Genomic DNA, 10,730 nt, shown 5'->3' with positions numbered 1-10,730 from the left:
CCCCCACAAATTGGTGTGGAAGGAGGCTGAGGTCTAAGGATTTGGCCATCCAGGGCTAGGACCCAGATAGAAGCTTCTGCCCTGGGGAGATGCAGACCGCTGCAGGGATCCAAAGGCACGTAGGCACCTGTGGAGGCACTGGAAAGGTGTTTAATCCAGCCTGAGATCTGGGAGTGCTTCCTGGAGGGGGCAGCTTTCGGTCTTAAAGGATGAGTAGGAATTGCCAGATAGATGAGGGGAAGGGCCTTGCAGGCAGAGGGCCCAGAATGTGGGGTGGAGCTGGAAGATGGGGATTTGTGGGTTTGAGAGGAGAACAGGTGGGGGAGGGGTAGCATGAGCCCCTGGGCCGTGGAGATGGGGCAGGAAGGTGTGGAAGGGTGGACTAAGGAAGGCAGACGTTGTCTCGGGGGCAGTGGGGAGCCAGGGTGGGTTATAGGCAGGGAAGAGGCTGACGTGGTGTGTGTTGAGAAGGAGCCCTGTGGCTGTGGAGAGGCGGGGTTAGAGGAGCTGAGAGGAGGTGCGGACCATTCGACTAGTCACTGAGCAGGACTGCGGGCCCCTCGGGAATCCTCAGAAGGAAGAGAAAGCGCAAAGGCCGTCGGGTGGGAATGCTCTTGACAGGCATGTGGAGCTGCAGCGAGGCCCATGTGGCTAAAGCCCACATGGAGACAGAGGTGAGGTCTGGGGTGTTTTAAAAACGTATGTGACACTCTTCCCATGGAGAGCTGGAGTCTGTGCCCCTGGCCCCTTGAACCCGGGCTCTTTGATTGCTCGACCAATAGACTACAGTGGAATTCACATTAGGACAGTTGCTGGGCTCAGGCCTTAAGAGACTGGCAGCTTCTACTTCCTGTGTGTGGGTTGTTTCTTGTTGTTTTTTCATTTTTTAATAGTTGCTCTTAGAACTCAGCCACCATGCTGTGTGGAAGCCCAAACAGCTGGTGGAGAAGAATTGAGGCACCCCAGTTGTCAGCCCCAGCTGGGCTCCCTGACCAGCCAGCACCAAGTTGCCAGCCATGGGAATGCACCATCTTGGAAATGCATCACCTATCCCAGTTGAGCGGCCCCCCTGACACCACGTGGAACAGGGACGGGCCTTCCCTGCCAAGCCCTGCCCCAGGCAGACACATAAGCACCACACATGTATTGGGGTAGTTTGTTACACAGCAGTAGATACCATAACAAGGGCTGCAGGGTAGACTAGGGCAAGATCCTGAAGGGCCTTGTAAGCCAGGGTAGGAATTTTGGGTTTTGTCTTAATTGTGATGAACAGCTATTAGAGGCCAGTGAGCAGCGGAGTGCCTGCAGGGGGACACGGAGGCGGCCCCTGCAATGGTCCAGCTGATGGGTGGGTCACCATGGAGGGGAGGGGTTAGAAGTAGTGGATTCTGGGTAGAGGTTTAAGCAGGGTGGATGGGATATGCTAAGGGAATGGATGTAGAAAGGGGTCCACAATTTGGGGTCCACACAAGTGCTTGCATGGCGACAACCTCCTGGGGCGAGAACAGCTCGTTCAGGGGGCTGCCAAGAGATGGTCCAGATGAGGGGTGACTGCTGAGCCAGGGAGTGGGCAGAGACGGAAGGGGATTTGAAGGGAGTCAGAGGTAAGCTGGATGGCACTTGGGGTGGGGCAGATGGGACACAAAGGGAAACTGAGGCAGCCCAGCATGGAGCATCAGACTGTTCCCTTTCTGCCGCTGCTCCCTCAACCCTGCCCTCGCCTCCCCGAATCCCACGTGAGGCTTTGTCTCGCTGTGCCGATGGCTTCCTGGCTTCCCTGGGGCATCTGTAACGTGGCTGCCAGCAGAGCCCCGAGGGGCACAGTGAGCAGATGGCAGGGAGCTGGGCTGGCGCTTCCCCCTTAGGGGGTCTGGTTGGGGGAGGCACCCTGGGCAGCCTCTGGGGGTGGGTGGGTGGGCATCACCGGGCATCCAACCCCCACGAGCTGGCAGCAGGCCTGTAGCCCTGACCTGGCAGAGGCCGGACAGCACCCAGCACCCACGAGACTTGGGAGGGCCTCCTCCCCTGCTTGAGGACAGACCTTACGCCGAAGTTCCCACCTCCTGTGACCCTCAGACGGAGCTAAGGGACACCTGTAGCTGCAAGGCAAGTCTTCAGGGCCCCAGACAAGGACTGGGGGTGGTTTACAGTGGTTGGCCACCTTCTGTGCTGAGAAATGACCCTAGAAACTAGAGATTTCCTCCCTTTGCAAATGCGTTTTTAAGCTTCAAGAAGGAATTGCATGTTAATCAGGCATCAAAACAGGCTGTGGAATAGTTAATGGCATAGAAAGATGTTGCATGGGGGGACAAGGCAGCTGCGAAATGGTGAGTACATCCTGATCTCAATTATCACTCCTCAGCCTCCAACCCGGGCAGGCACACGATTTGGAGTTTGGAATGGCGCGCTGTCAGATTGTAACCATGGGTGGGTTAGGGCAGCTTTTATTTTCTTCAGGCTTTTTGTGCTTCCTGAGAGTTCTGCAGAAAACATGTATTCATTCTAGCATCACACCACCCAAAAAAATTCTTATCAAATTGTGTAAATAACTTAGACTAGAAAATCTGCTGCTTAATAAAAAGGCATCAGTGATCAGAATAGAGAATTTGAAAAGATAAAGAATCTCCACCCAGAAGGCACTACAGGAGGAGGCTATTTTTAAAGCTAAAAATTGTTTACTTTTCTCATTTTTCTGTTCTCAATTCTAGAACTGGTATTTGTGGGATTTTGTTTAAATTGTACGAATTTTTCTGTCCTAGCTCTTACTCCTGATTGTGTGTGATTATTTTTCCTTCATAAAAAAAAAAAAACTAACTTAAGCCGCTTCTGATTTGGAGGTGGTCCTTTAGTGACCTCTCCTGGGGGTCAGTGAACCTCAGCCCCAGCTCAGGCCCAGAGCCAGCTGGGTGGGCTGGGGGTCTCTGTGGTATTTGCTGATCCCAAGTCATGTGCTGTGGTGAGAAATAGTGCAGGGTTATACCAGCCTGGGAGAAACTGCCTCTGTTTCCTCATCTGAATAATGGAGTTAATGGTATATATTTATGACAAATTCAGGGCGAGTGTGTAAACGGCAGTTCTCTTTCCAGGGTGGTCACCTTGGAGCTCCCCACACACTTTGGGAGCCGCTGTGGAAACTCCAGCCTGGAGGAAGCATGGAACAGAGGAATGAGGGGGCCATGCAAGTTGGTTTTTGGCTTCCCTGTGCCGTGACCTGGGAAATTCCTCGACTGTGCTGAGAGTCAGTTTCTACATCTGTAAAATGGGGATGATATTCTATTCCTCACAGCTTATTACATAGGTAAGTAGGTTAGGAGCAGGGCCTGCCCAGGGGTAGATGGCACACAGCAGCTGTGACATATTCCTGGCGGTCAGTGGACGCCCGCGTTTCTCCACTGAACCTTCTTGGAAGCGGAGTTGGTACCTGCACACCCCTCACGAGGGGAGCTGGGCAGGGTCCTAAGCCAGGCCCCCCTCCTTCCTTTTTGCTCCAAGTACAGCCATCTCAGGATAAAGGCTGGAGCCCACGGCAGGTTTTCCCATCAGGCTTTTATTATAAAGAAGGTTCCAGAGCATCCCAGCCTCCCCCTCCAGCCCAGCCCCAAGGTCTGCGACCTGTCCCAGCACTGCCTGGGTCAGCCCCAGCCAGCCGCTTCTGACGGAACAGAAAGGACGGTGTTCTCAGGGCGCGGGGGGTCTCTGCCAGGTCTGCCTGTCCCCTGGAACAGTCATTTCCAGTGTTGCACTGGGAGCCCCTCGGGACCCCTCCCCGGGTCCTCTGCACTAGTGGCAGCTATTCACAGTTGGCGCGTGGTAAGTTTTTTTAATATATAAAAGCTTTTTTTTTTAAAAAAAAAAAAAACAACAAAAAGTGGTGCTCTCTTTAGAAACACTTCCAGCAAGATCAAGTAGCCCAGCTACAGCCTCGGTGCAACTCAGCCCCCTCCCCTCCCTCGAGACCAGGATCGTCCAGCACCTGTCCCCTTGGCCCGTGCCCGCCCGGCTCCCAGGGCAGCACAGAGCCTCCCGCGGGCAGTGGATGCTGCCTACTCGGCCAGTGGCCACTCGAGCACAGAAATCTGACACTGCTGGATGGCGTGTGGCCAGGGTCCTCTGCAGGTGAGTAGAGACGGGGACAACATTTTGGTGGTTGAAGCGGAAACCAGCTGAGGGCTGGTTCAAGGGGCCTCCCCTCCACTGGGTAGGATGAGGTAGTGTTTCCGGCTGCGACCTCAGGGCCGGGCGGCCTCTTCGCCCATCGGTGGGTTCGTTAGCACTGGGCCGTGCAGGGCACAGCGAGCAGGGCGCCGTCCAGGCTGTGCTGGGTGGACGGTGGGAACCTTACCGGGGAACGGCTGCAGCATTTGAGCCCCCAGCCCAGAGCCGGGTCTGGGGGCAGGTGGGAGGGGACGGTGCCCAAGGGGCCAGGGCTGGGGGCTCCTCTGGCTGGCTCAGAGAGGCCCCTCGTGCTGCGTCGTTTCCCAGCCGGAGTCCGAGGCACTGGGGACAAAGCGAAGTCGAGGGAGGGCACCCGTCCTGCCAGCCCCCAGGCTCAGGCCTCGCTGTAGCACTCGTAGATGTTATCCTCCATCAGGGCCACCACCTGCTCAAACTTGTGCTGCAGCTGCGTCCTCCGGGCTGTGGGGTTTGCCTCCAGGGCGCTCATGATCTGAGGGGGAAGTGGAGGGAGCTGGGCCCAAGCCCGGGCCCAGGACCCCCGGGCCCCACCGCACATCCGGGGGGAGAACACACCGCCTGGATTTCCACTGCTGGTGGCCACCCCCAAAGCAGAAACGTCTTGGGGATACGAATGCCTGAGAGGGACCCTCACCCTGGGTTTGTTTCCCTGAGCAGGTGGCGGTGAGCAGGGCTGACAGGGGGGCATCGTAGCTCCAAGGGGGGCCTCGCACTGGGGGCTACTCACCTGTGGGCGATACCTCTTGGCGTATTTATAAATCTCTGCCATGGCCACGTTGGTGTTGAACTCATTCTGGTATTTCTATGAGGAAAGACAAGGCGGGAGTCGGAAGAAGGTTGACTCCATGGTCAAAACCAGGCCCAGCCCAGCCAAGACCCGCTGCTTAAACACAGCCCCTCGCTGCCGGTCAAGTCCCGCCCCGCCCCGCCCGGCGAGGTCCCCTCGGCGCACCCGTGACTCCTCCGCCAGGTGCGCGTTCATTTCCTGCTCGCTGAGCGGAGTCATGTCATGGATCTGTTTGTAGTAGCGCTGCACGATTTTCCGGTACTCGGGAATCTCCTTGGCGTACAGGAGCTTGTTGGTTGGTGAGTCCTGGGCAGAGAGGAGTGAGGGATTAAGACACAGACTCGTTTTCTCCTGGATGAGCCCTCGTCTCTCCCGCCACACAAACGAGCCTATGACTGAACGTCCCCGCCCTGCGGGCTTTGGACCAGGGCCCCCCCACCCCTATCCTCTCTGCCCTTGTACTTGGAACCCCTGCCCTATTTTCTACGGAACTGTCAGGGTGATGACCTCAAGGGGGACCGAGTTTTAGGGGGAGAAGTGCATGGGCTTGTGCCAGCTCTCTGACACGCAGGCTGTTTTGTTTGTATCCTTGCTTAGGGATGTGGGTCTTGGTGGCTAAGATTTCTGGAAGCCTGATTGCTGTCTCAGTGGAATATTTCCCACCACATGTTTCCTACGCCTGAAAGCAAAACGTGCCAAGTATGCTCCCAGTTCTCTGTCATGGGCGTCTTGCCTTCAGAGAGTGTGTGAGAGGTGACGGCATTTTCTGCCTCTTGTAGCCTCTCTCTGAAAGTCATGGGCTAAACGCAGGGCCAGGCACCCGCCCTCCTGCAGGGACAGGTCTAACTCTACCGTTTCATTAATGCTCACAGCCTCCCTGCCCGGCCCAGGCCCTTCCCTCTGCCTGGAATGCCGCTCTCTCTCCTCTGCACCCGCTAAAGCCAGCTGGGTCCTCTCCCTGCAGACGCCTCAGGGGCCTCCCTCCTGCATGTATTCAAAGGTCTTGGTCACTTGTGCCCCCCTCTGCCCACCCCTTCACTCAGTGCCCACTGGATGGCTCTTGACCATCAGGGCTGCCGCCCGGAGCCTGCTGGTCTCCGATGGCGTGCCAGGCCACGCAGGCTTTCCACGTTCACTCTGGCTTCTCCCGGCCTGGCTCCACGGCCTCAGCCTTGGGAACTGGTGCAGGGCACAGCTGGGGCAGCTGCAGCCAGTCTGCAGCCACGTAGTTTGACTGTGGGTGGCGGTTTCTGGGAGTCCCCCCCGCTTCTGAGAACCCCGTTCATTCCCACATCCCCCAGATCTGAGCTCTTTTGGTTCCCCTCCCAGAAAGATCTCCCTCCCCATCAGCACCAGGTGGCCTGCCCAGGAGCAGCTGACCTTGCCCAGCTGCAGGTCCGAGATGGAACAGGCGTCGATGAAGGCCTGTGCGATGACTGAGAGGCAGGCATCGATGTGGTCCGTCTTCTCGATGTCAAAGACAAACTGTGGGTTTTTCAGGATGTTCACCCAGAACCGGAGAGGAAGGCTGTGGGACAGAGAGTGACAGGGGCAGCGGTGTGAGCACCCCCGAGGGTGGGCAGCGGAGGCAGTGGTTGCCGAGGGGGCTTGGGACAGGCTGGCTTTGCCCCTCGAGGCCAGCGGAGACTAGTCACAGGACGGAACCTCTGGAAACCTCCGTTTGCTCCTCCACAAATACAGTTGATGGCCATCCCCGGCCGGCTGGGGCAGCAGAGGGGCTGGGAGCCGGGTTTCCTGCGTGGAGAGGGCCATGGGCTGCGGCAGGAGCTGCAAGGCCTGACTTCATCCTCACTGCCCGCCCCACCCCCTGCAGAGTGGCCCGCTCTCACGCAGCAGCCTGGAGCCAGGGAGCCAGTCCTGGTTCTCATTAGAACCCCCGCCCTGCCCCCCGCCTCGCAGCCCATGGCTCCTCCTCCAGCCCCTGCAGGGCTGTGGGAAGTCCATCATTAGCTGGATCACCAGGCAGACTGAGGGAGGGGAGAGGCCTGGATCCTTAGCTTCAGGAGGCCAGAGGGTTGCTAACACCCTCCTCCCCAGTGACTGGGCAGCCTGGGACATATGGACCCCCCTACCCCCACCCCACCCAGAGCTCTGAGCAGCCCCTGCAACTATACAGAAACTTCTAGGTCTGCGGCGTTTTTTTCTGAGGGTTAGGCTGAGGTTTTCAGCAACTTCTTGTTGGGGTTTGTGACCATGAAAAGCTAAACAGTGCCTCAAAGGAGGGATGTGATCGGGGGCAGGAACATCTCCACGAGCCTCAGTGTGCTCATCTGTAAAATGGAGCTGACGGTGCCCACCGCAGAGGGGTGGGGGAGAGTGATGGTAAGGGCAAAACTTAGACAATGCTCACTTCTAGTTAATTCTTACAATTAAAGTGGGTTACTTTTACTGCCCTGGTTTTATAGCTAGGAGAAACTAAAGCACAGAGACGTTAAGTCACTTACCCAAGGTCACACAGCTTGGAGTGGCATAAGGGATTAAACCCAGGCCGGTGGGCTGAGAGACCAGGCTCTGAACCCCTGCACCACTGCTGCCCCCAATGATACAGTGAAGCCACACAGCCCTCCCCACTGGCCTGCCACCCACACCACACTGGCCCACCACCTGTTGGTCTTCCAGATGTGTAGCGTGTCAGGGTCTGAGATCCCCCTCTTCTCTGCTTGCTCTTCCAGGAAGTCAAAGAAGTACTTGACAGCCAATGGGGGCTTGTCTTCACGGATACTCAGAATGGCCTTGAACAGGTCATCCAGAAACTTCTGCAGCGTGCCCTGCATGGAAGCAGGTGGCCGCCGTCAGCCCAGGACCACACGGAGAGGGGTAAGCAGGCACCTCTGGCGGTTCAGGGGAGCCCGTGGTGCTGGGACTGAGTAGTGCTGGGTGAATGGGGAAGCTACATGCTATCAGGCTGGTCATCTAACCTCTCTGGGCCTTGGTCTTCCTGTCTGTGAAACGGGTTAGTGCAACCTACCCCACAAGGGTGTTGGAAGGACTGAGACATAGAGCAGGGAATTGCTGGGCTGGAGTGTTAGCTCTCAGGCGCCCACTCTGCTGCCCCAGCCGTGTGGCCTTGGGGGCATCACTGGGCCTCTGCTGCCCTCCGTGTCACACAGGCTGATAGAGACGTTGTCATCGGGCACCCTTCATGCTGGGAGCAAACCCCTCCTCAGCTGGGACCCAACGCCCTCAGCCTCTCGCCCCAGAGCCTGGCTGGCCCCGCAGGGGATGCACTGTCCCCCTCACTCCAAGTGTGTGCCCACAGCTGACCCACTGGAGTGAGGACACAGAGATGAGGGTGGGCCCACCTTGGTGGACAGCAGGCGGGTCAGGTAGATCTCTGGTAGCACCTTCTTGCGGTGGCTCTGCCGGTGGGACTTCTTGGGCTCTGCCAGCTCATCCGTGGGCAGCACCTGGGAGGCCAGGGCAGTGGGCAGTGCTGGCGCCAGGCACCATCCCCAGCCACCCGTGGGCGGTCCCACCCTGCCCCCGTGAGCACTGGGCTCTCTTTGTGGTGCATGTGAGCTACCCTGTGTCCCGTTTCCGCTCCCCACCCCAGCCGTTCCCAGGACCTGCAAGCACTGGCCCCAGAGGCCCAGCGTGGCAGGAAGCCAAGTGGGCACCCAGTGAAGGGCGGGCACCCCCAGGGCCGGAGGCAGGGCACTCACCAAATGGAAATACTTCTCTGTGTCCAAGTCTTTCACTGCGAGAGGGAAAACACACACAGTAAACAAGAGGGGAGTGGGGAGAGAGAGAAACAGAAATGGAGACGAAAAGATGGAGAAAGAAACGAGCTCGATGGACAGAGCCAGACAGACGTGTGGAGAGAACAAGGCAGAGAGAGAGAAATGCAAAGTGAGAGAGCGGAGAGAGAGAGGCAGAGAAACACACAGAGAAGGAGGTAGAGAGAGAAAGACAGAGGCGCTGACAGAGACGGAAACATCCACAAGGTGATAGCAGGAGCAGGGAGGGAGACGGGCACAGGTGGAGACGGGCACGGCCCCGGAGTAGGGCAGGGAGGCTGCCCTCGCCCCCCAGCCCAGACCTCACTGGGAGGGCCCCGAGAGCCTGCTCCTTGCCTCAGGAGGGGACCCCAAGACCCAGAGGAGCCTAGGACCCCAGGCCTGGGGCATCTGAAGGTATGGATGGGAGGTTTGAGGCGGGGACACAGGCCAAAGCCCACATGGCCTGGCGGCTGCCCAGACCTCTTGGAATCACATCCCACCCTCCTGGGGCCTCTCTCTGCTGCCTGCAGGAAACCAGTGCTGAGAGGCCTGGCCACAGGCCCTGCCAAGCAGCCCTGCGGCAGGGGGCCCCGGCCCCGCCCCCAGCAGGGAGCCTCAGCCCGGCCGAGCCCTGTCCCTTGAAGCCTCAGCTTCCCCACTGGGGCCGCTCAGAAGGGGCCCTCCCCACGTCCACCAGCACTACCTCGGCCCAGGGTGTTGTCCTTCTTGTCTGTGAGGCTCATGGCAAGGGAGGCACCTTCAGGGATCTGAGGGGGAGAGAGGCCGAGGTCAGAGGTTGGAGGTCAGGGAGGGTGGGAATGGAGGGAGGTGGGTGGAGCCGGGGCCCACCTTGTAGTGGGCCAGCGTGTTGAGCTTCTTGCGGCCATCCTCGACCACCGAGGTGTCGTCCAGGTCCCGCAGGATGTAGCTCTGTGTGCTCGAGGCGAACCACTCTGCGGGCAGGGGCCAGGGCATCAGGGCTGGGAGCAGGGGCCACGGGGAGGCGGGCACCCAGCGGGCCACACGGGGAGAGAACCGGGGGCACCCACACCTGTCTCTGAGCCTCTACTTCCCCATCTGGGAGACGGGGAGGGGAGAGGGTGCCGGGCGCAGAGCAGGAGCTCTGCGAAGGCTTCATCCTCGGGGCTGTCACTGGGATCTCAGAGCTGCTGGGGAGGCCTCTCCCGCCCACCTTGGCAGCAGCCCGCATCAACCTCCCACCGCAGGCCCTGTCTCCCCTCCCCGCCCCAAACAGAGCTCCTGGCAGCTGATCTGTCTGCACGTCCCCAGAGCCACAGCGCACATTTGATGAGCGGCGGGAGTGTGTGCGCCCAAGGCAGGAGCCTGCGCTGCTGAAGCAGCCCCACGCCTGCCGCCCCTGCCCTGCCCACCTAGGTCGACGTCCTCGGCACGCGGCCACTGGGAGTAGGGCACGTTCTTGCAGAAGGCTTCCAGGATCTTCTCCTTCACCTGCGTCAGCGTGTCTGTGTCCATGGCCCGCACGCTCAGCGAGTCCATACCACAGCCCTGGAAGGACACGTTCAGATTCTGCAGGAGAGAGGGGGAGGGTCAGCAGGCGCCCACCGGGCCCTGGAGGGGAGACAGCCTGCGGGGAGTTGGGGGGCGGTCGGCAGTGGAGCCGGACTCTCCGGGGGTGCGGGACCCCTCCCTGCCCGCCTGCCAGGCTCACCCGGGGCTTGGCCTCGATGTTCTCCCGCAGCAGCCACTCCTCGTTGAGCGTGTAACGGGCCTTGCCTGTGATGGCGTCGATGGAGCCCTTGTTGACCTGCTGCTTGATGGCGCACAGAAGCAGGAAGAACGGCTCCCCCACCGTCTCCTGCAGAAGGTGCGCGCCTGTCTGTCAGAGGCTGAGGCCAGACTGCCGGGCCCAGCCCCTGGCCTCCAGCCCACACTCCAGAGTCCAGCCCCAACCTGGAACGCCTTCGCTACCTCCTTCTACCAATACCTCGGTGGCTGCCTGCTTAATACCCTCCTTTTGATCCTGGTGC

At 59.2% G+C, this 10,730-nt stretch overlaps 1 protein-coding gene across 2 annotated transcripts in view; it reads right to left on the bottom strand.

Moving 5' to 3' along the window:
• Positions 1-3,849: 3,849 nt before the first annotated feature.
• The window catches only part of PLXND1 (plexin D1), a 51,808-nt gene continuing 44,927 nt past the window's right edge, over positions 3,850-10,730 (bottom strand). For both annotated transcript variants that reach the window (XM_081247064.1, XM_081247063.1), the window contains exons 26-36: positions 10,412-10,558; positions 10,113-10,269; positions 9,571-9,674; positions 9,425-9,488; positions 8,665-8,699; positions 8,305-8,409; positions 7,607-7,770; positions 6,362-6,509; positions 5,147-5,287; positions 4,922-4,996; positions 3,850-4,666 (exon numbers count right to left, since the gene is read on the bottom strand). In XM_081247064.1, coding sequence (XP_081103190.1) covers positions 4,550-4,666; positions 4,922-4,996; positions 5,147-5,287; positions 6,362-6,509; positions 7,607-7,770; positions 8,305-8,409; positions 8,665-8,699; positions 9,425-9,488; positions 9,571-9,674; positions 10,113-10,269; positions 10,412-10,558 — 1,257 coding nt within the window. In that variant the 3' untranslated portion in view covers positions 3,850-4,549. The remainder of the gene's footprint in view (positions 4,667-4,921; positions 4,997-5,146; positions 5,288-6,361; positions 6,510-7,606; positions 7,771-8,304; positions 8,410-8,664; positions 8,700-9,424; positions 9,489-9,570; positions 9,675-10,112; positions 10,270-10,411; positions 10,559-10,730) is intronic.

Source organism: Mesoplodon bidens (assembly GCF_964165515.1).
Source record: "Mesoplodon bidens genome assembly, chromosome: 10".
In the NCBI taxonomy this organism is placed as follows: Eukaryota; Metazoa; Chordata; class Mammalia; order Artiodactyla; family Ziphiidae; genus Mesoplodon; species Mesoplodon bidens.
Note: the sequence above shows the minus strand (reverse complement) of the source record. Positions and strands in the feature narration are given on the sequence as shown.